The 22492-nt window shown below is 45.4% G+C and overlaps 2 protein-coding genes and 1 long non-coding RNA gene across 5 annotated transcripts in view; 2 read left to right on the top strand and 1 right to left on the bottom strand.

Annotated features, from left to right (window-relative positions):
* The first annotated feature begins 1056 nt into the window (after positions 1-1056).
* Positions 1057-14071, top strand: RNF185 (ring finger protein 185). Of its 2 annotated transcripts, none has more exons than XM_082066688.1 (7): positions 1057-1142; positions 6445-6670; positions 8301-8319; positions 8977-9089; positions 9614-9668; positions 11334-11451; positions 12472-14071. In XM_082066688.1, the coding sequence occupies exons 2-7, from the start codon at positions 6489-6491 to the stop codon at positions 12567-12569; spliced, it is 585 nt and encodes a 194-aa protein (XP_081922814.1). In that variant the 5' UTR covers positions 1057-1142; positions 6445-6488; the 3' UTR covers positions 12570-14071. The 2 variants fall into 2 exon arrangements, with proteins under 2 accessions (XP_081922814.1, XP_081922815.1); XM_082066689.1 differs by having other exon boundaries at positions 1106-1166.
* Positions 2357-15272, bottom strand: LOC309446710. The gene is made up of 3 exons (XR_014185495.1): positions 15120-15272; positions 11301-11481; positions 2357-3574 (listed from the first exon to the last, which is right to left on the bottom strand). It is a non-coding gene; the product is annotated as an uncharacterized lncRNA (long non-coding RNA).
* A 246-nt stretch (positions 15273-15518) lies between these two features.
* The window catches only part of LIMK2 (LIM domain kinase 2), a 32681-nt gene continuing 25707 nt past the window's right edge, over positions 15519-22492 (top strand). For both annotated transcript variants that reach the window (XM_082065973.1, XM_082065971.1), the window contains exons 1-2: positions 15519-15662; positions 18061-18160. In XM_082065973.1, coding sequence (XP_081922099.1) covers positions 15647-15662; positions 18061-18160 — 116 coding nt within the window. In that variant the 5' untranslated portion in view covers positions 15519-15646. The remainder of the gene's footprint in view (positions 15663-18060; positions 18161-22492) is intronic.

The following is a 22492-nucleotide window of genomic DNA, read 5'->3' as shown; positions in this document are numbered from 1 at the left end:
TTCCCGGTGCCACACATCAACGTGTAAGGCAATTCCAGCAGGGCTGCTGGGTGACCGCTTTGACGCGGGCTCTGCCAAGCCCACGTGCTGCGGAAAGCAGCCCAAGGGCTCCGGACAGCTGTGGTTTTACATCCCTGAACACTTCCTGGCTGGCGCATTCCAACCTCCACACCAGAGCTGTGTGGTCTCAGGCCACCTCAGTCAGCAGGGGCCTCGGACAATATCCTTGGGCTCTTTCTGGTGGGCTTCCATGGCACTAACCTGCCTCTGCTTCTTACCTCAACTATTCCTTTCTAAGGCTCACTTTTAGTGGCAGATCTTGGTTTTGAATTCACCCATTCTCCACTGTGTCAAACAAGGAATTTTGCACAGTGTTCTGCCTCAGTGCCCTCAGAGCAGGGACAAAACCCTTCAGAGGTGCTTTCTTGGTCACCTCTCTCAGCTCTGACCCGCTTCTTCAGGCACCAGGTCCCCTCCTCTCTCTACTTTTTGGCCACCTCTGTCTCCATAGTTTCTCACAGCTGTATAAATACCTCTGTTCCCATCTGGAGACACTCCTCAGGTCAGATCCTAGTGCTCTGAATGCACATTTGAACAATTTATTTCCCTCAAAGCTGCCGCCTTCCTTCCCTGCTTGGGCCGAGCATTTGCTGCTGTTGACGATACGTAGTTTTTGCTTTTTCCAGAGGCAGGCGTTGGGATACGGCCCCCAGCACCTCACCATGAGCAGGCAGCAAAACCGCAACAGAAACAGCGCTACAAACCCCAGGGAGCGCGCAGTCGGGGTTGCGGTGCTGGTGACCGAGCCGGGGCCGAACGCGCCGCCAGCCCGGGCGGGTCGCACCGAACCGCTTCCGTCGCTGCGGTAACAAGCGGCCGGGGGTTCTGGTTCGGGGGCGCGGCGGCAGGACGCGCAGCGCCCGGGGAGGCTCCCGTTTCCAAGGAGCCGCCCCCGGGGCAGCCCCGGGCGCGGGGAGCGCCGAGCGGGCGGAACGCGGCCCCGCGGCCCGGCGCGGCGGCGGGAGGCCGGTCCCTTCCGCCAGCACCGCGCTTCCGGGCGGTCAGGTGACGGCGGCCGCCGCCAGGGGAGCGGCTCGGGGCGGCTGCGGGGGAGCGGCGAGACCCGCCGGGGACACCCGCCGGTGAGCCCAGCGCGGCGGATCCCGGTTGGTGCCGGAGGGTGGGGGAGCCGAAGGCGGAGGGTTTGGGGAGCGCAGGGAGCGGCCGGGGCCGCGGGAAGGCCGGAGCCGCCCGCGCCCGTGTGAAGCCGGAGAGGCGGGGGCGGGCGGGGCGGGGGAGCCGCGGGAGCACCGGCCTCGGCCCCAGGGCCCCGGTGGGCCCGGCGGGTGCCCCCTCGCTGCCGGAGCTCCGGGCCGGGATCTCCGCGGCGCGCAGGGCCCGGTGCCCCGCCGGGGTTCTCCCCGAACCCCCGTGTTCAGCGGGGCCCGGGGCCCGCCCCGGGGCAGGTCGGGCTCTGGGTCCGGTCGCAGAGCGTGGGCACAGCGTTAGCTGCTGCTACGGGCCTTTTTCTTTGCCTTTTTTCCTCTTGGGAATTGCTTGTTACTTCTTAAACCACATCGTAGCTATTTCATTTTATTTTTACACTTCAGTGCTCCCCCGGTTAGCCCTCTGAAAGGGCATTTCCAAACCAGGAAAACGCTCAGGCACTATTACAGTATTACCGTATTACCCAACTGGTTCTATCAGTTTTCTTTTTTTTTTTTTTTTTTTTCCCCTTTGGACTTTATGAGGTAAGAGGATAAAATCTTTGTCTAAAGATTTGTGCAACATTTTCTTAGAGCCTATATTATACTTTTATGGAATCGTTTAAAATAATAATTACTTTAATCACTGAGTATTTGATAGCTTGTAACAACGTCTTGCATTTGTGAGTATCTGGAATCCTCAGAGTTGCCGAAACAGCCTTTCAGCAGAGCTCTTACCCTGGAAGCAGCCACTGTGACACAGGCAGACTTGCAGAATCCCAATTAATGAAATTAGGCCAAGCGAGGGCACGTTGGGCTGTGCAATCAGCAGCGGATTTTGCAAGGCCGAGTGGTCAGGCGGACTCGTTTGTTGGGACCACTTTGCGGTCCTACCAAAAAGCAGGTACAGGGCGCTGAACAGGTTACAGGAAGTGAAAAGATAAACCTGGAAAGTGTTTCTGGGGTGTTAAAATGTAACGTGTTTTCAGGACAGAATGGAGTAAAAAGGTAGTGAGAGATAAATGCGTAGTTAATGATTAACAACAGGACTTCAGTCAAGCTAAGAATATCCAAAAATGACTATCATGAAATAAACGTACTTTTTCCTAAGCACTGTCAACAATTATCAGCTGAGGTTATCTGTTAGTTTTACTTCATGTCCAGGCAATTGTAATAGGTTAAGAATCAGATTTTTGTTAAACATGTGAGTGGGTGTATTGATATAAACTGAGTAATATTTTTAGATTTAGATAAAGTTTCTAATGTTTATAAATTTGTCATTTGTGTCTGAAAATGACATTGTCACTGTGGCGATAAGAAAAATAACCTGGCAAGTTTTCATTTTGATGTAAACAGCAAGAAGCTCAGAAATTAAGTTAGAACTTCTTTCAGAAGCAAACTAGATTTGGATTGTTTCAATTTCAGTAATCCTATATAATATAAAATTCATTAGGAAAGAAATATGGTAGAATGTTTTTCTAGTGGAATTTTACATCCAGCATTGCTCTTCTTTTTATTTCCTTGTTATATATTAGATATCTTAAAGAATAATAAACTTTGGGTTCTGTTAATAAACTAGCCAGAGTCCTATATCCTCACCAGAAATTTTTTTCTTTGTTCATGAAAGAAGATTAAGAAATAAATACTTCAAACATGCTAAGGTTGTAGTGTTGTGAACGTGTGTTCTACAACTGTTCCATACAGGTGACATTAGTTTCTAATTTATATTCCCTCTCTGTCTTTCTCGGGTTGAAATATTATTCACCTACTATGTTTCCAATGGATTTTTTTTTTGGTATGGTTTAATTTATGGTGGGAACGCTCCCAGTCTGCCTTAAAGTGGTTTTATTGTATTTTTAGAGTCAGGTCGTTGGCAAATGCAGTCGGTTTTCATTTGCTGAGTTCAGAAACGTCATGTTTTCCAGTGGCCATTTGGCTCACATTTTCCTGCTGTGCAGTTTCTCCTACTAGATTTACAGATTTAGTTTCTAAAGTATTTGAGTAAAATTTCTTTCTTATTGCCTGTTAGTGAGATTTGTACGCAGTACATAGACCTTACCAGTTTCCTGCTGCTCTTTCACGGACCTCCCGTGCCCCCAGTTGTCATGAAACTTTCAGGTCCTGGTGTGCTCTCCAAGGTCCGGGTTCACCAGCTCTTTAAGCCATCCTGATTCTGTCCACAGCCCGGTGGGATTTGTGCTGGGTCCCTACACATGTATCTTCACTTTCATGTCTTCTTCACACTCCACCAAACTTCTTTTTTTAATTTAGGCAGACTATGGGTTCTTTGTTTCTTAACCCTTCATCTGTTGCCACTCTTGATTCCTCAATATAGTAAATGTCAGTGATTTGGTCAGTTTCAGAACAACCTGTTGGGATATCACAAGAGTCATGAGTTGAAGGAAATAAACAGCTAATACAGAGGACTTGTAAGGAATAAAGATACTGTTTTCCTCTAAATATCTAGATAGCAAAGAAACAAGCTAGAAAAAAAGAAATCTTTGAATGCTTGCAGTTAGATCACAGCTGACTTTTATATTCTTTCACTTGTTTTGTTTGCTACTCGTCATATGTCTAGGGTTGACTTGGAGACCTGATTCAAAGGACAAGGGTTTAGCAAACCTGAATGCGATCTCTAAATTCTGTTTACTTAACCCCAAAAGTCACGTTATATCCCAGTGTACTTACAGCCTTCCTTCTGAACTCTCAATCAAAATGAAAATGGGGTTGGTTTGCACTGTTGTGTTGGTTGGGTTTTTTTGTAGTCTGTGGTTTGCTTGTGGTTTGGTTTTTTTATCCCCCTAAAAAGTTTTGTCTCAGAGTTTAAGTAGTTCAAGTGACATTTCAACCATTTTCAGCTTGTCCTACATTCAGAACGAGTTGAATTTGCAGTTGAACTTCTACTTTAGGATTCACAGACTCTGCTGACAAGTGGCACAATATATGATTATCAAATGTAAGTTTAGTCACTGGATGCTCTTTCACGTTTGTTTCTTCGCACGTGTGCAGCGTGACTTGCAGATGAACAGACCCCAACAGCACTTGTTACAGACCCGGTTATGTTAAACAGTATTCCACCGACAAGAGCAAATGTTTGAAAAGCCTTTTCAGAATTTGATTGATTGTTTTTTATTGTTGTAGTTTGATATATTTTTGGTATTTTCAATTGGTTGTATCCTAATAGGTCATCAGGCCTAATTAGCCTATGGAGAAATAATGAGGAGAGGATCCCAGCACAGACTAAGGAATGACCTCCTTCTAGGAGAGGAGATTCAGTGCCTGTGGCGTTATATCATTATCTTCTGTCTCAGCCATCTTTACTCCACTATATTACTGATATTCCTATGGATTTCTCTATCATCCTTCTTCATAACTTAATGGTTTATTTGGTTTTCGTAGTTACTAAAAACTAAGGGTTTTTTAAGTAGGTGTTTGTGAAGATGTTTCCACATTGGTTTTATGGACACTGAAATTCATTTGTTTGTCTCTTCTACATATTTTCCTTGAGTTATATGCCCAGCTATAAGAGCCAGACATATCTTGTGCCCGTTCCATAAAATGCTGGTGTTTTTTACAATGTGTTGAACTCCTTAGTTTTAAGGAGGTTTTCTTGGTGTTGATATTAATCTCCAGCAAATATATGTAGGTCCAAGTTGGTAAGTTTTCAAGTTTTAAACTACTAAGCAAGACAGGCTGAAGATTCTGGTAGTAAGGATGTGTGAAAAATCCAAGCGTATAGTTTGTGGGCTGGCAGCATTCCATCTGCCTTCAACTAACACGAATTTTAATGTTGTACAATGAACTGTGTCGCTGCTGAATGTAAATGAAGTCATGGTGTGAAATGCTGCGAGTCAGCAGCGCTGAGCTCAGTGTATGTTAGAGTACAGCATCTGTGAATACAAAGCTGCCCTTCTGGGACACCGTGCAAAATGATGTAATCGAGTGAAAAAGATCTGCAAAAATATATTTCGCTTGCTGTAACTGAGTGTCTTCATTGCAATACCTTCATGAGGCTGAGGTATGGTACTTCTTGACTGTGCAGTGGGATTGTATTATATGAAAAAAGCTGTTGACAGTGACAGCTAGAGATACTGAGTTTTATTTTGCTGCTCTGCACCTGTGCTTCAGCACTGCTACAAAGCAGGGACACTGAGGAAAGCCTTTGGTGCTTGTGGGGTAAGTTTGCAAAGAAATTTGCTTCTGAAAAATTCAGGTTGTCCTTTTAAAATGCTTTACTGTTTGTACACTTGCAAAAAGTTCAGATAATCACCTGTTTCTTTCTCACAACCTTATCTAAGTATTTATATCCCTGCAGCAGCAACAGGTCAGAGTTTCATGAAAAGCACAGTGGAATATTTTAAACGTTTTTGGTTTGGTGAATTAATTTCTGTAGCTGCTGAAAATCTCTTAATTCTCAGATTAAAAATCTTGTGCTGGTAGAAGTGTGTGTTTCTCAAAATGTAAATGCCTTGCACAAAGTGTAGGTATTGTGGAATTTGCATATCAAGGAATTAGACTGTAGAGGCTGTTATTACAGAAATAAATTAAATGGTGTTCTTTGATAAATGTGATGATGTTATGAGAGGTGAAAGCAGTTGAGTAAAATTAAAGCATGTTCAAGTAAAATTTGTAGTATTTCTGCATTATTACCCAATTAGAAATGTTTGATAGTTTGAAAGTACTAGAAATGTTTGATAGCCACATCAGCACGCCGCTGTGAGAGCAGCAATACACTGCTGATGACACAAATCAAGTAGTAACCCACCTTTGTTTGCTGTAATGATCATTAATATTCCAAACTAAAGAACATTGAATCTAAAACTATGCATTAAGTCAGTCTGTGCAAACTATGAATTGCTTCATGATTAAATCCTATTTCAGACTGCGCTCACAGTTATAACTTACACTGCAGTTTTGGAACAGCATGTATGACTAGGTGAGCTCATTCCTCTCATAGCACATGTCATTTATTAGAAAATACGGTGAGTTTGGTTTGCCTATGAATCTCAGTTGCTTATCAGTTACTTTAAAGTACAGGTCACATATCAGCCAGGTCATACTACAGGAGTTTAAAGTAGCTTAGTTTCTAAAAAAAGATCCCTCCTGGCTACGTTAAACTAAAACCATCAACAATAGGATTCAAGTGCTTCTTACATAAATCACTACCAGTTTGCAAGAGGACAAGAATGCAGTGTTATAATGCCAATAAGTTATTTTTTTTTCCCTTTCTCACTGCTAGGATTCCAACAACAAGGTCTCTGTGACCTGGTGTAGCTCTTGAGGATGGCGAGCAAAGGACCCACGACTTCTGCATCAACAAAGAACTCCAGTACTGGAGGGACCAGTGGCAGCAGTAGCAGTAATGGTGCTGGGGACAATACTAATCAGGACAACACTTTTGAATGTAACATCTGTTTAGACACTGCCAAGGATGCAGTTATCAGCTTGTGTGGACATCTCTTTTGGTAAGTACTTGAGCCCCTGCAGATAAACCAGACCACTGTCTATCTCTGATCTCATAAAAGCTTATGATTTTTATAGTTCTAAATGTCAAATAAAATGTCATGTATACAACGAGTAAGAACCATGGTTTAGGAGCAGTTTGCTTTTATTCCTTGACTGTTTTTCTTTGCTCGTGTTCCAGTGAGTGGGTTTCTTGGTTATAAACTTCCTGTACTCTTGGATTATTTTGTAAAAGCAAACAAACAAGCAGCCCCACATGGATTGGTGTCCATTGATACTGCTTGCTTATGTGTGCTGGTTTATTTGTGCTGTGTGGTCTAACACAGGTATCTTGTTCACACTTAAGTTCCTGTCTAACCTGTGCATACCTAAACCTGCATCTGAAACTAGGTTCTGGAGGCCAAATTGTAGTTTTCATACTTCCTACAAGCTTGCTCTTTTTTCCTTTGAAACCGTTAAAAAAAAAATAGCCCACATGTAAAAAGCTTGTTATCTATTTCTCTTTTGCCATGGTATTGCAGTTGTAATAGTAACTTTTCAGTTCTTTGATCTGACTTGGGAATGTATCGCACAAATACAATAAGCGTGCAGCATTTCGTATTTGGGTGACTTGGTCTAGAATACACTTGTTCTCAAATGTTAAGAAGTTATTAAGGATTCACGTGGCCAAGTGTGCTGGGCTTTTTTTGTTTATTTTGCACGGTAGGCTAGATTATGCTCTTTAATAAAAAGAGGCCTAAAAGAGCGTTTCTTTTCTGTGTAAATGTATGTAGCATCTGAAAATCCAGGTTTTTATTCTAGGTGGAGATGGATAATCTCTTGCTGATGGCATGTTAAGATAAAATTAGATGAAACTATTGCACAAAAGGATTTCGAAGAATGGAACCTTAAAAAGTAGCACATATCTTTTCTGAATAATGTTGTCAAGACCACTTTGAAAGCAGATGGCAACTTAGCAGTTCTGTATTGTAGCTTGCTTGTTTGTCTTTGACCTTTTTTAAGTTGCCATATTAATTTACTCTTAAGACTAGTTCAGTATAATGGGAATTTCTCTGCCCTGAGCGACTGGTTCTGATCTCAAAAGATGACCCTGCGCTGAGTGTCAGGTTGGACTAGAGGCCACCTGAGGTACTGTCCAGCCTGAATTGTTCCATGATTCTGTGAATGTGGCTGATATTTTAGCTAAATGTCCTGTATGTGGCTTCTTTTAAGATGCTGAAGCCTCACTACTGACATCTTCCTCCTCTGCATCTTAGCTCAGGGGTGTCTTTGCATGGTATCAGAAGAAAAAAATCCGTACAGTAAACATGAAGATTAGTTAAGCCTCTGTATGGGCCTTTGGCGTGGATGAGGACCTCTGGGTCCTCAAAAGTGATATGCAGAGAATCACAGTAACAACTTAGATTGCATAACCTGAAAAGACCAGTGGAGATTTGTCTTGCACTGTGCTTTCAAAAATATTTTAATGGGAGCTTATGGAACTGGCCGAGCCAGATTCCAGGATTCTGCTGACTCCAAGCTGTGCTATCCATGGTAGACTTTGTATATTTGTCGGATTGAGTTGTCAGTAACTAATTCTATTTTCCCCTCTTTTTCTGCTCCGTGAACAAATTGTCCTGGGAATGCTCACAGTTGGCCTTGTTTACACCAGGTAAGACAGGTTTCCTTTTACTTTGTCTTTCATCAGCTTCTATTACTCAATAAAGCCCTTGGTTCTCTGGGGTATCCCCCTCCTTTCGAATGCACTCCTTTCTCTCCAGGGCACTCACAACCCGCTCATGCAACTTCATGTGCAACACCTTGCAATCTGCTCTTTCAGCAGAAGGAAAACTTAGATTCTTTTCCACTTGCCCCCTTCTTTTTAGTTTTTTAAACACTGAGTATTCCCAGGTTTGGTAGAAGAATTACTGTAGGCTGTTCACAGGGGTTTAGTTTGCAGGCTTAAGTGCTGAGTGTAACTCTCTTTGCATATGTGGTATTTTACATTCTGGTACCATTATAGAAAAGATAGGTGAAAGAAGGGTATCTATACTAGCCCTTGGCCTATGCAGGCGTCTTGGTACTGTTTATTTCTTCACATTTTACTCCAGTGCACTTCTCAAAGTGTACACATGGGCGAGTGGATTGTACTGGAACAATAGGCAAAACGCCAACTCCGCTTTGGAGAACACTCGGCACTTATTAAAATGTTTTGCCCCACGGCTTTCTGAGAAATTGCTGAAGTCTTTCTCCCTGGCTGCAAATGAGGTTTGCATGGTGGTGTTTTCATGGTTTTTTACTAGTTTTCTTATAATTTCCTTTCTTTTAGTGGCTAGAAACCAGGCCAAACAGACAAGTGTGTCCTGTATGCAAAGCAGGAATCAGTCGAGATAAAGTTATTCCTCTGTATGGAAGAGGTAGCACTGGGCAACAGGACCCCAGGTAAGAAACCTAAATACAAGTATTTTTCTGTGAAAACTAAAGATGAAACTTTAGTTTAAGGTCGTAAGATCAAAGTGCTGGATTCACAACTTGAAATACTTTGTCAAAAGACAGAACTGATGTTTTTGCTGAATATTTCTGGCTTTGTCAGTGCCTGGGTTTGCACACCTTATTTCTTGTTCAGCTGGCAATGTATTTCAATTTGAATTGGGTGTTTATTACCAGTTACAAGTGGCAGGTTGCAATGAATGTTATCTGACTGGAGAAGCTTATATAAAATGTTCATGTCTTCAGTTTCTAGCCTTTTTAATGGAACTTAGTTACTCAAAAGTACAGTATCTTAATTCAGCAATATCATGCTGAAGGCTCATAAGCTGGGTGGTCTGCTCGCTCACACAGAACCTCTGCTGCAGCATGGCCCTGTGAGAGCGTGCTCTGTGTTGGTTCTGTCACATTAGCTGGGCTATTGCAGATACCATTGGGATGTATCCTTGCACTGGAGCTAATTTCACAACTTCCTGCAGAGAGAAGACTCCGCCACGACCCCAAGGGCAGAGACCTGAACCAGAGAACAGAGGGGTAAGTGAAAAAACAAGCTCAAGCAGATCCATTGTTTTTATCAATGGTGGTATTTTTCATCCTGGAGGACATAATGTGTGGATGAGATCCTGTGTGAGGACCCTGTTTCTTGTTCATCCCCAGTAGGTTATTCATCAATAAATGACAGCTGTGGTGTGGCATCACTGGAAATGCTCTTCATACTTGGTTGTTCTCCACAGATAAATACAAGCAACAATTTGCTTTGAAATTTCTTTGTGGAAGTCTGTTTCCATCAAACTGTACCTGTCATGGAAATAAATAATCCATGTGTGAACTTTTTGTCAGTGACACCAGTCAGACCACGGTGTTCTTTAGCATGATGGCAGCGAGCATGGCCTGATGAAACAATTGCACATTTCCATGTAACTCAGCTGAGGGTCCTCAGAGAGCGTTTGTATACTTCATGCTTCAGGCAACCAACTCTGCTGGGTGTGATTAAGGAACATTTCTGTATTGAATGTATTGGGAGCTCGGTTGTTCTCTCTCACTGGGGAGCTGCCTTCTTATTAAATCAGCTGCTATGCCTTGTTTGAACCTTTTGGCTGGTGCTGCTGTCAGTCAGAGGAATCTGGTACGAAGACGCAGCAGTAGTGACGCTGCCCCCCGCTCCCTACGGGTGCAGGATGTGCGCTGCAGAGTGCTTTGCTGGCCCTGAGAGCTAATGGCAAAATGCTTGAGAAGAGTCACGGTCAAAAGACTAACTCCTCAAATCAAGGATCAACCCAGAAATGTCTGGCTTTTATTATCGGAGTGAAGTCATCTTTGTCCTCCCACTGTTTGGAGGCAACAGACCAGAGGGTTTTCAGAGTTGGTGTAACTGTTTTCATTCTGAGAGGGCAGGTCGCTGGATTACAGAACATGGTGACTGCGAGCTCTCCACGGTTTTTAAACATGATGCAATACATAGATCCTTATACAGTTGGTTCTCAAGGAGTACACTGCTTTTATAGAGTAGGATTCATCTAGAGTCAGAAGACTGACCTTTTAACTTGATGTGGTGCTTTAGTGTGGATCCCACAGGGGTCAATGTTGTTGCATTCCTGCCCAGATGACACTACCACCTTAATTAGAGTCCCCCCCTGGTAATTTTTTAATTTTTTTGGTACTGTTCTTCTCTCTAATGCTCTGTGCATCCCACTGGCACTGTCTCACTTTACTGAATATTTAAATGATGCACATGTAGCATGAAAATTTATGCAGATAATTTTTTTTACAATGCCTTTCTTATATGGCTAATAGCTATTAATACAGAATTATAAATACATTGTTAAGACATTCTAAATAGAATTGGTAATGTTGATTTTGATATATTGTCAGATATATACTATTTTCAGTCGAGAAATGTTACAAAACCACTTTTTTGTTAATTTGTGGCCTTCAAGCAAGAACTGCAGTTGTCAGTTTTCATTTTCTCAAACTCTTGGGTTGCTCTGGCAAGTTTGCTACTGTGTGAAACATTTTAAAACCCGGAGAACTAAGGAGGTCTCAACAATAGTGTGGCAGACAAAGTTGCCAGACAGCATGATACTCTTTCAGCTGTAGGGAAGCCAGTGAGAGGGAATGCCTGTACTTCTACAAAATATTCTGAAATAGGCTTTAAATGATCGGTACCTTTTTTCTCTTCTGTTGCTTTGCTCCCTGCAGGGATTCCAGGGCTTTGGGTTTGGCGATGGTGGCTTCCAGATGTCATTTGGAATTGGGGCGTTTCCCTTTGGTATATTTGCAACAGCATTCAACATAAACGACGGGCGACCTCCTCCAGGTACCACATGTCCTGTCTTCTCTGAGAGTCCTGCCACAAACAGATGTTTTACAAACTCCCTTATAACTTTTAAACAAATAGCCTGCTAAATGGCAAAATTTTCTGAACAGTACAGTAAATCAGTATAGTACATAGGAACAGAAAGTGAGGGAAAACACCTGGTAGAGGACACAGTCTATGGGTCACGTGTTTTGTACAAGTGCTTTTATAAGAAGCAAGTTTGTCACTCCGATACAGTTTGCTGAGGGCACCCCTGAGAGGACAGTAGAACGGGAGAGGGACAGTGGCACTGGAGACTTTAATTCACATGTCTCCTCTGGTACTCCAGTGGACAAAAATTAACTTGCCTATTACCTCTACTTTAGTGTCTGCTGAAGATTTGTGTGGAGGAGTGACTGAGCTAAGGAGTATGTAAATATATGCTGTTGCAACAGCCATAATTTGACCAACTCCTTTATCTGCTTTTCATCTGTGGATTCAGCACAGCAGTTCCAGAAAGGCACATCTTGAGCTTTAGAGCTCTAGTGCTTTTCGCTAGTTCTTTCAGTCAAGGCTACACAAGCAGCTTTGGCCATTTTACCATTTCCTTATTCAGAGATGTTTCACCTTGAAGGGGAGGCGCGCTCGGGCAAAGGTGGTGAAGTGTCTTAGCATGAAAACAGTGAACTCAGCAGGCGACAGTGACCTAAGCAGTGAACTTTGCTCAGCACTGTCCCCAGAGTCCTCCGGGCAGACCTGCGTGTGCTCCAGCACCTGGAGCTATTAGTCATGAGCAGGTTTACCACTAGTCCTGCTGCAGGGAGCTGGTGCTTGTCTTCCTGCTGACCTCCCAGTGTGGCTGGCCAGGCTGAGGGTAGGAAACAGCGACAGTGTCTCAGCAAGTAGGTTCCTTGCATCTCTTTCAATTTATGAAGGTACTACGTTCAGAATAGGCACAATGCTGGAGAAGAGGAAGGAGCTGAACTGTCATGTTTTGGGGTTTATTTTTTTATTTATTTCTTTTAACTTCCTGTTTTCCAGCTGCTCCAGGGACTCCTCAATATGTGGATGAGCAGTTCCTATCCCGCCTCTTCCTGTTTGTGGCTCTGGTGATAATGTTCTGGCTGTTGATTGCATAAATCTTTTCCATTATTCTGTATATTCCTGGCCAACAAGGCCACAGAAACAGTTACAAACTGCATCCCTATCCCATTTTAAGCCTCTTGGTGTCTGGTTCCATAGCTAACTATGGGCTTCAGGAATTGGTGGTACCACAGCACAATGAGGAATCTTGCGTTTTGCACCAGAGTTGGAAATTAAACATTGGTTAAAAAGCGTGTTTCAGCTCAGCCGTCTCGTACAGCAGGTTCCTGCCACAAAGCACGAGCCTGCCTCTGAGCTCTGCTCCTAAAAGGAGCGCTGCTTCGAAATCCTGTGCCAATTGGTGTTACCGGGTTTATGTGCAAGACAGTTGCCCCAAGGTTGACTGGGCAGGTAAGGAAACTTCTGCGGCGTGATCAGTATCTCGTGCTCGGCAATCACAACGGACCTGCAAGAGCTGCAGATGTTATTTAAAGTCTTCACATCAACATCCAGCCTTCTTCAGGAGATCGTCTGCAGCACTGCGGAGACTCTTCGGGCACAGCACATGATGCAAATGGAACCAGGTTTGGAGGCTGGTTTCTTTTCCTGCTGTTATTTGCCAGCGTGATGGAAAACCCCTCCTGAAGCGGCTCTAGTGGCTGTTAGAAGAACGGATACAAATTTATGCTGCAGTTTTTTAGAGCCTGAATTTGCCGGAGCCAGACACTGGAAGATTCTCCCGTTGTGGAGCCAGGTGGGGTTGCCGAACACTCGGACGCAGCTGTCTGCCTCACCCAGCCCCGTTCCTCACTGACAAAACAGTGTTGTCTTCTGTGGTTCTGCGCAGCAGCCTGGGGCTGCACTCTTGGATAATCCCCTCACAACCTTGTCGCTGCATTTACTCTTCCCAAGGCTTTGAGACTTTCTGTGCGAGGTCATGTACTCCAAATAAAATTCTATTACAGATCTGAGATCAGCTTGTTTGGGGAGAGGAAAAAAAGGCATCTTTACGTGAGTTTTGAGGTTAAACTTGTCATACTGTAAAATTATACAGGAGGAAAAATGAGATCCTGCCATTGCTGGCACATGTCACACGTTTGGAACGTTTGGAAGAGCTGCTCTCTCCAGGTGCATCTGGCTACTCCGTAGAACGGAGCAGAACTGCCACAGTGCAAGAGTCTCTGCAGTATCTACCAAAGATATTAATTTGAAGTGCTGGAGGAGACCACAACCATTTATGTGCTGAGGGGAAAATATTTCAGAAGGTGAGCACTCTGTAGCTGTTTTGGAATCCTGTTGGGTATACAGCTTTCAAGAGTACTCCTGATGTGTTTGTATAGATTCCTTCAGAACAGCAGATACAAGAGATTCCCTAGCAAGGTGAACAGGTTTCATATTTCTCTCACTAGGTGATTCCATTTTTGTTTCTCTTATTGTTTTTAGATTATTTTGATTCAGATCGCTGATAAGTCATAATGATTTCCTGCAAGATGAATATTGTGACTTCTTTGGCAATAGACAGACAACTGACAAAATAAATCAACTCATAGAAACTTTGTTTCAATAGCTGGGGTTTTTCTATTGTATGGATGAGGTTCCTGGGCAAGGACATCTTAATTAGTTGTAATTATACATTTTTTTTATGTAACTATAAACTGTTCACTTTTAGTATCAGGACAGAGGATGACTGAAGTTTTACTTGCCTACCTCCGAAATTCCATCTGGCAAGTAGAATGTTGCAAAGCTTCTGCAGTGTTTTGCCACGTCTGGTCAAATTATAACTGACTTGATGATAATCTGTCAGAATATATTGCTCACCTACAAATAGTCGAAGTGGTGCTTCAACTTTTGCTGTGTGGCACTTTTGAGAAGTTTAACTCCTTCTGCTTATGGTTCTTCTCAAGTGCATAACTGGGTGACTCGGACCCTTTGTAGGAGGAAGGCTGTTTATTGCATTCTGCTGAGGGGGCTGCAGTACAAAGTTGCAGCTTTGACTTCCTTTCGTGAGCAGGCAGCACCACCTGCTGATGAGAAGGGAAAGTTCATGTGATTCTAAAAGGGATGGTTTTCCTTCTGTGTGTATTGATAAACTCGATGCTAAGAGCAGAGGTCACCCAGAGAGGAGCAGAGTATCCCTTCAAAGCCTTTTTCCGATAAAGAGGAGAGAAAAGTGACTGTAATAGGTTCAAGAGGTATTGAAACTGATTAACATTTATGTTATAAAATACAGAATTCTAATAGCTTGGGTTTTTGTTTTCCATCTATTGGTGAGAGACATAATGGATTTAGACAAAGGTGGCTGCAGAAACATGACAGAGAGCCCTTATTTTCTGGCAATCCAAGAATGAAATAGTCTAAAAGTGTTAACGCTTCTGTTCCTCCCCTTTTCTCGGTGTGCTTTTTGTATCGTACCACTTCCCTCCTTGTACTCAAACTGCACACAGCCCATAATGGCTTGTTTAGTGCATTACCGTTACCGTTCACTAATTTTCACTGTTGTGAAAGTGATTTAGAATTAAAAAAATGGTTTTACATTGACAGCAGTGCGCCGCCCTTGCTTTGTGCTCCGCGGACGGGCTGAGGTGAGGCGCCGGCCCGAGCCCTACCTGCGGGACGGGGAGCAGAGGAGCCCGGTGCTGCGCCGTGCCTCGGGAAGCGGGAGGAACGGGGGCTCACTTCGCCCTCACTGGGGCACCGGGGGCGTTCCGGAGCTGCAGCGGGACCGGGGAGGCCGCGCGTAGCGGCCGGTGTGGAGGGCACAGGCCCCAGCCCCGCGGGGAGGCCCAGGCAGGGGAGCGGGAGCGCCCGCCGCCCGCCACGGCACGTGTGGGAGGGGCCGGGGGCGTGGCCGTGCTCTCATTGGTCCTTGCCGCGGAAGGGACGGGACGGTCACGGCGGAGTAACTCGGCGATTGGCCTGTTGCCGCGAGGGGGGCGGAGTGCCGATTGGCCTGCGGCGAGGAAAAGGGCGGGGCGACAGGCTGCCCTCGGGGCGGGGGACGGCGCCGAGATAGCCGCGAGGGGAAGAGGGGCGGGGGGCGCGCGCGTGAGCGCGCTCCCGAGCCAGGTGCGGGGTGACCCTCCGCGCGTTCCGTAGGTGACGCCAGGCGGGCGAGCCCGGGCAGCGGCGCGGGATGGAGGCGCCGCCAGGTGAGGCCGGGCCGGGGCCGCTGCTGCGCGCCGGGGCCGCGGGGCGGGAGCGCGCACGCGAGGCCGCGGCTCTCCAGCGGCCGTTGTGCGCCCGCGGATCCGTGCGCGGGGCGGCAGGTGCGGAGCTCGGGGCGGGGGTCTCGCCCGCGGGGCCGCCGCACCGCTGGCTCCGGAACCTGCGCCCGGGGCTGAGCGTGACCCCGTGTCCCCGGGAACGGCCCGCGGCCTCCGCCGGTTCGCGGGCACATGCGCGGCTCGGGGGTCCTGCCCGGGGGAGGTGCGGGGGCGGCGGCGGCCGCCCGAGGGCTGCGGGTCCCGCTGGCGCTCCGGTGCTCGCAGCCGCCCTGTCCCGGTGGTTGTCCCGCCCGGGCCGGGGCCGGTGCCCGCCGGGGCTGCCCCAGCCGCCTCGGTAGCGTTCCGGTGACATGTCCCGGGGGACCTGACTGACCTGTTACATTGACTGTGTCCGTTTGCTTTTCCTCCACACCATTTCCTGCTCTGTTTTTTTCATTTCCGTCGCTTCTCCTGGATACTCCAGCAATTTCGGCTGAATGCGGGACTGTTCATTCCCGTTTGGGAGCCGATCAGCCTTCCTGTGCCCTTACACAGATGTGACCCGGCAGCCCGCAGTGGTGTGACTGCTGCCCGGGGTTCAGCAGCTAACGGGCAGATCTATGTGATCATTCTGGAGGAATAGCCGTTGCTTTTAGTCAGCTGTGGTGTCGTCCTTCATCTTTAAATTCCTTTAAATAGGATCCGCTGTCTGTATTCGCATTTGCAGCCGGTGCCGTGGCGCTGAGCTGGAGCGGAGGGGCTGCAGGGGGTCTGGGCTGTAGAGCGGCAGCGACTCCCGATGTTCCACCGACCGCTGCGGCTTGTGCTGCTTGGCCAGGAGGGTGCCAGCTGCCCGTGTGCGGTGGCTCGGGCACACAAGGCTTTGCCTTTTATTTCCAAGCCTGGTTGGTGAGCTGGAGAGCGATTTGCTGTATGGAACAACATGAGCAGTGCGAGCTTTTCTTCCAAGTTTCTCCTAACGCTGCATTGTGTGGATCTGAGGTCAGGTGCAGGTTTCGGTGCTCTGGGCAGCAGGAGGGGGCAGACGCACTCCCGGTGTGGAGCTGATGCTTCATCAGGAACTGAAGTAGCAACTCTTGCTAAATGTCATATTTGAATGAACCCTCTCTAGCACTGTGTCTGTGTGGAGCCCCTTATGGGTGCTGCCCATCTGCTGCTCAGGGTGGTGCTTTCTTGTGGTCGAGCAACAAGTATTTTCTCCGAAATAGCTGTTTGTGTAAAATGTACAAGGAGATCTTCACCTTGGTTATTTTCAAACATTGTCATTGACCTACACAGTAGCGTAAAAGTGCATAGAAGGCTGATGGCTTCTGTTCTGTGTACCTTCAAGGAACGTGACCTGGGTATCAACTTGCCCAAGCAACTACGGAGTTTTAATGTCCTTTGGAAAATGGAAGCCCGTGGTTAGTGGTTTTCCTTCTCTAAACACCCTTCTTTCCTTATGCAGCCTTACTGCAAGTAGGCTTTTGTTAGCAGGAAGGAAAAGGTTTGAGATCTGCCCAGCTAAGTGACATGTTCCTTGTGCCATCCTGTGCCCATCCAGACCCTTGCCTCTTGTTTTAATATGCCCGCACAGCTGTCTGGGTTTTGGAGAGCATTTATCTGTGTGCCAGCAGCTCTTTGTGCACAAGTTTTCATGCTGGTTTTCCTGGCATGGATGCACCTAAATAAGCAGCTTTCTCTGGGGCTCTATGGCAGTTCTAGCAGAAGCTATTTTATCTGTTTTATAGCTCTTATAAGTATTTTCTGAAAGGGCAATAGGCCAGTAGCATCAACCCCTCTTCCCGAGTCTGACGGCAGTCTGGTGTTGGCTGTACCGTCTCTACAGGAATATTCATTCGAGCGTGTAATTCCTTCCTGGTAGTCAAGTCAATCTCTACTGAATAAAGTTCGCCGTTCTTTTCTTTCATTTCTGGGAAATCCAGTTAATTACACAAATGAGTGCAAACGTTACGTGCTGAGTCAGGAGGAAGCAGTAGCGTGGCTTCCTGGCCTAGCACGGCTCCGTGTGGGAATTGTTACACTGGACCGGTCTGCCTGCCTGGAATCGCTGCTCTGGAGAGCTGGAATGGAGCTGCTTTCCATTAAAAGTCACATTGCTTTCTTCTGCAGAATGTGAAGGAGCAGATGGAGATGTTATGTCTGGAGGAAAAAAAAAATGACTATGTGAGATGTCAGAGTTCAGCTTGTTGCCTTAACTGTCTCTGTGTGAAGGCTTTCCTGCCCGTTATGTGATTGAAGGTTGTTCTCTATCGGGGTGCAGCAATCCTTGTTCTCTCTGATGCAAAACGGTTGCTGTATGTCACCTTGTTCCTGCACGCAGGTGAAGAAGTCTGGAGGTGTCTGGGATGCGGGGACAGCATTGCTGCTGGTCAGCGCCTCTACAAGACTGTAAATGAAGCTTGGCACATCTCCTGTTTCCGGTAGGTAAAATTTTAGCCCGTTAAACTCTCCCTGTGTTGTTCAGCTGACTTGGAACCTGGTGGATAATACCAATATTAACAGGGAGCTCTTGCTGCCATCTCTGTGCCTGAGCTGTTCCAAGCCTCTTGCCGAGCGATTGCGTCCTCTCGGTTGCCACTGCACGTCAGTGGTTCCAGTAGCACTTTGGAACTGGTTTTCAGTCCCAATAGCGTCTGACGCTGCCTGGCAAAGTGTTGCCACGCTGACGCAAACACATACGGGAACGCAGATAAAGGACAAACGAAAGCTCTGATTTACTGGTGGCAGCAGAAGCCATGGGTTGGATATTTGTCTTCAGCTGCATTCCCAAGCAGTGCCCAGGCAATTTGGATTGCCTGTGGCTTTTTCCATATGTGGTAGGTACAAGGGAGGTATTGGGGTGTTGGGGAAAACTGCTGATATGAGGAGAGAGGTCTTGCCTTTTACTTCCTCGCCTTTTCAGACTGTTAAGACGTACAAACTGATGAAATTTCTTGGATAGTGTTGCTATCGGCAAGCACAAAAAGGGATCTCTGACGTGCTCTTCTTCGTGCCGGTGGGAGTAATGCCTCCTGTCGGTGTTTCATGAATATGTAGTTCTGTTTTCATGCTCCGGAATCACATTTCATGCTACTGGACCAATGCTAGCTCTGTTGACTTGGAAAATCTGTAAGTTAGAATGACTTGTTGCTAATCACAATTATAGCTTTATATCACTGCAAATCCCAGTCTTTTGGGTTTCTGTTGATTTGCGTGTTCATGTTTAGCTATTTTGAGTCAGCTTCTCTTAACCCTGCTCTTCTAGTGTCCTGTTCTTGAGCTTCCTTAGATGTGCCTGTAGCCAAACTCCAAGCTGTGTGTGTTCATAAGTCTTTCTTTCCTGCCTTTGAATATATTTCTGTTGTGAGTCTTGGTTTGCAAACGTCTGGTGCTTCTTGCTGTTAGGGCTGTGAGGTGGATAATAGCTGAGCTGGAGGCAAATCCTGCCTTTATCACACTTCACAGATAATTTGATATCACAGTTTATGTTGTAAAATGGAATTTGGGTGGATTTGGTGGGGGTTATTTTGTTTGTTTTATACAAGTGAAGACAGCAACTTTTCTCCCGAGATGTGTAGCGACTTTCTGCATTTGAGACGCGCTTCTCTCGCGCTCCATGCTTTCAGCCAGCTCGAGCACCCAGCCAACAATTGGAAGCTGCCATTCCCCTTTTCCTAGTTCCAGGGTAGGACTGCACATGCAAACAAATTCCCAGTTTGCACCCTGTTCCTCCTTCTCTTCTGTTCTCCCTAAACTCTGCTGAGCGCTGGTCTTGTGCTTCATGTCCCAAAGCCAAACTTTAAAAGCCTCCAAGGGCAGGAGCCTTTGGCAGCTGGGAGCTGTGAGTTCCGGCAGCTCTTGTGTTTTTTCCAGTCTTGCTGTGGATTAGCTGACTCCCCTGGCACCGAATTTCTCTAATGCTGCTTGGCGCCGCGCCAGGCTCGTTAGCTCTGTTTATTCTTGGTCAGGCCGGGCTGCTGATCATGCCTGGCGCTGGCAGGAGCTGACGTACATGCGTGTCTCTCAGGATTTAAGTTTTTTGTCACTTCCCTCCTTCCTCAAACTGCGTGTACAAGAGCTTTGTCTCTGAAAGCTCTGTTTTCTCTGGTGTGGCTGGAGGGACATGCAAATCCCTTTGTGGATCTTGGATATTTTAAACTGTTCTTTGGCCGGCTGGTCCTTAGGCTTGAATCCCACGGGTTGGACCTGGATGAGGATGTTTCTTAGATGTTTCTGTCACAGCGTCTGTTGTGAATTAACTCTGATGTATTTTTGTGCCTCTGAATTCTGCCGAGGTAGCGGACGCTTTCAAAGGTCGTTGCTTTTCACCGACACAGTTCCACTGCGTTTGGAACTTGTATTGCACAGAACTTCAAACGCTCCACCAAGAAAGGGAAGGAGAAGTGGCAAGGTGTCTTTTTCCTAGGTCTGGCTAACTTTTACCCAAGGGGATTATTGGAAGAGCTTATTTTGACCTAGAACATGCTGTTCTTATTGCTTTCAGTCCAACTTTTTTCCATGCTACAAAATAGAAGATTCTGCCTTGAATTCTACTTTTGAATAAAGTATTGATACTTACTATTGTGATGTCCTTTTATGGTCATTTTGTGTTTGTTTGGTTTGGTTTTGTTTTGTTTTTTTTAACCACAGATAAAGACACATGAAATTAAAGACAATTCTCTCTTTCCATAAAGATATTGCATATTTGGAGTGGGATGGAGTGAGGAGACCCAGCAGCATGGCTTAATCTTAAGGACACAGTATTTATTAAAAACCCGGTTTTGATTATTTGAAAACCATCAATTCAGATCAAGCCTGTTGAATACATCCAGGTGGAAAATGCTTTTAGATCGATATGGAGAAAAATTATTGGAAATGGTGGTAGGAATTCCTACTGTAGCGGGGTGCCTAAGATGTGCTTAGGAAGGAAGACAGCTGAGGTTCAGTTCCTTCCTAACCGTGAAATAACAGAGGATGTATATTGCTACGGTCTATAAAATACATCTAATGTAAGTAGCCAAGCAACACAGGCCAAACCCTCCACATCAGAGAAGAGCTGTTCACAGTATTCAACAAAAGGTATTGGAGGTGATGGATTACTGAGGATTTTACAGTTTCAATTAAAAAATATGCTGCTTAGTTTATACCCAATCCAGTTAATGAAAAGCTGAAAAATCATCAGAGCTTTGAGGAGTGGAAAAGCTCATCTTCCTTTTCTGGAAGAGGAAAGGAAAGCAAGGAAATTCTGTATGAATTGAAAAGTTTTCACTGGTAGGTCTAAGGCACTGAAGATGATGGTGACCAGAACATATTACTTCAATTTGGACAAATATTTCCTTTTTGCTTAAAACATCAGATTTTTATGCATATGCAATGCAGCTCGTTCTCTGGAAAAATTCTTATGGCTTTCTGTATATTTTTTTAAATTATATTATGAAATAGTTTGATGCTAATTAATAATATAGACAACTGTGTGACTAAAAAGTGCAAGCTTTTGATATCTGACTAAATAGGTGTGAAATCATTTTATACTGATTAGGGATTACATTATTATATTTAAGTAATTGTAAGCAGTAAGTTGACTTTCCAGTAAAAGATATTGGCTAAAGTAAAATACAGTAAAAAAGTAATAACACAAAATGTATTTGTGTAAATCACAATAAAAATTGCCTAGTAATTAGAGTTAAATCAGTTCACCTGACAGGTTGTTTAGGGTTCATGTGTTGCTGCATTCCAGTTTCTGTTAACGTGCACTGGAGGTAGACACTGAAACACAAGGAGTGCTGTAACCGCCACAAGGCTGTTTTCTCTAGATGAATACCTCGAAAAAACAGAACGGTTTTGGCAGAGTGCAGCAGAACTCCTGGCTCTGTCTCCTCCTGCTGTTCTGAAGTGAATTTGAAACAAATTCTTCTGTTTCTCAGTAGCGGAACAAGGTTAAAAGCAGATTCTTCCCGGAATCCCGTTGTGGCCCCTCTGCAGCGCGACCATTGTCCGTGGGCAGAGAACAGACCCGGATTAGCTGTGGGTGCATTCGGGGGTGCCCTGAGCTCCGGGCTGCTGAGCGGGAAGAGAACCACTCTTAATTTGCCAACTCTAGTGATTGGATTTTCTTGCAAAGATGTGATTTGGTTTTTTTCCTACACTGAATGACATCCTTTGTGTGCTGCAGAAGGATTTTTTGCTCCGCAAAACTTAGTGAATCACCTCGACTCTTTTTAGATTTGGGGGCAGAGGAAGGCAAGCCAGGCAAACTTGTATTAAGAATGTATAACATAAACCTGTTTTGAGGGTTGCAGAATAAACTAAATGACTTCTGAAGGTATTTTCCAAGTCTGTTTTCTGTGGTTCTTAGGATATCTACTAAACTTTAACTCATGTTTGAAAGCAAGTCATTTCAATGGCTTTGGAAAGATCAAGACACTGGTCACTGAACGCTCTCCCATCACTGCAGGTTTTCTGTCTCCCAGGCTAAGTCTACTAGCACGTAATTATCCTTAGAGTTAGAAGTTTCTGTCACTATCTTCAGAAATGCCCCTTGTTGCAATTTAAATCTGTTTCTTCTAGTCATGTTTGCGGTGGACAAGCTGAAAACAAGCTTTCTCCCCCTTCTGTTATTCACAGAACCTTTTCCTCTTGAAAGCAGCAATCGTGTCCCGCATCAGTCCATCCCAGACTGAAGAAATCCAGGATCTAGCTTTTTCTCACAGACGGTATTTTCTACACTTTGGATCAGTTCTGTTGGTTCAGATTGCTTGGCACAGGATGGAGAG

This window comes from Streptopelia decaocto (genome assembly GCF_964273445.1).
Source record: "Streptopelia decaocto genome assembly, chromosome: 15".
NCBI classification, from domain to species: Eukaryota; Metazoa; Chordata; class Aves; order Columbiformes; family Columbidae; genus Streptopelia; species Streptopelia decaocto.
Note: the sequence above shows the minus strand (reverse complement) of the source record. Positions and strands in the feature narration are given on the sequence as shown.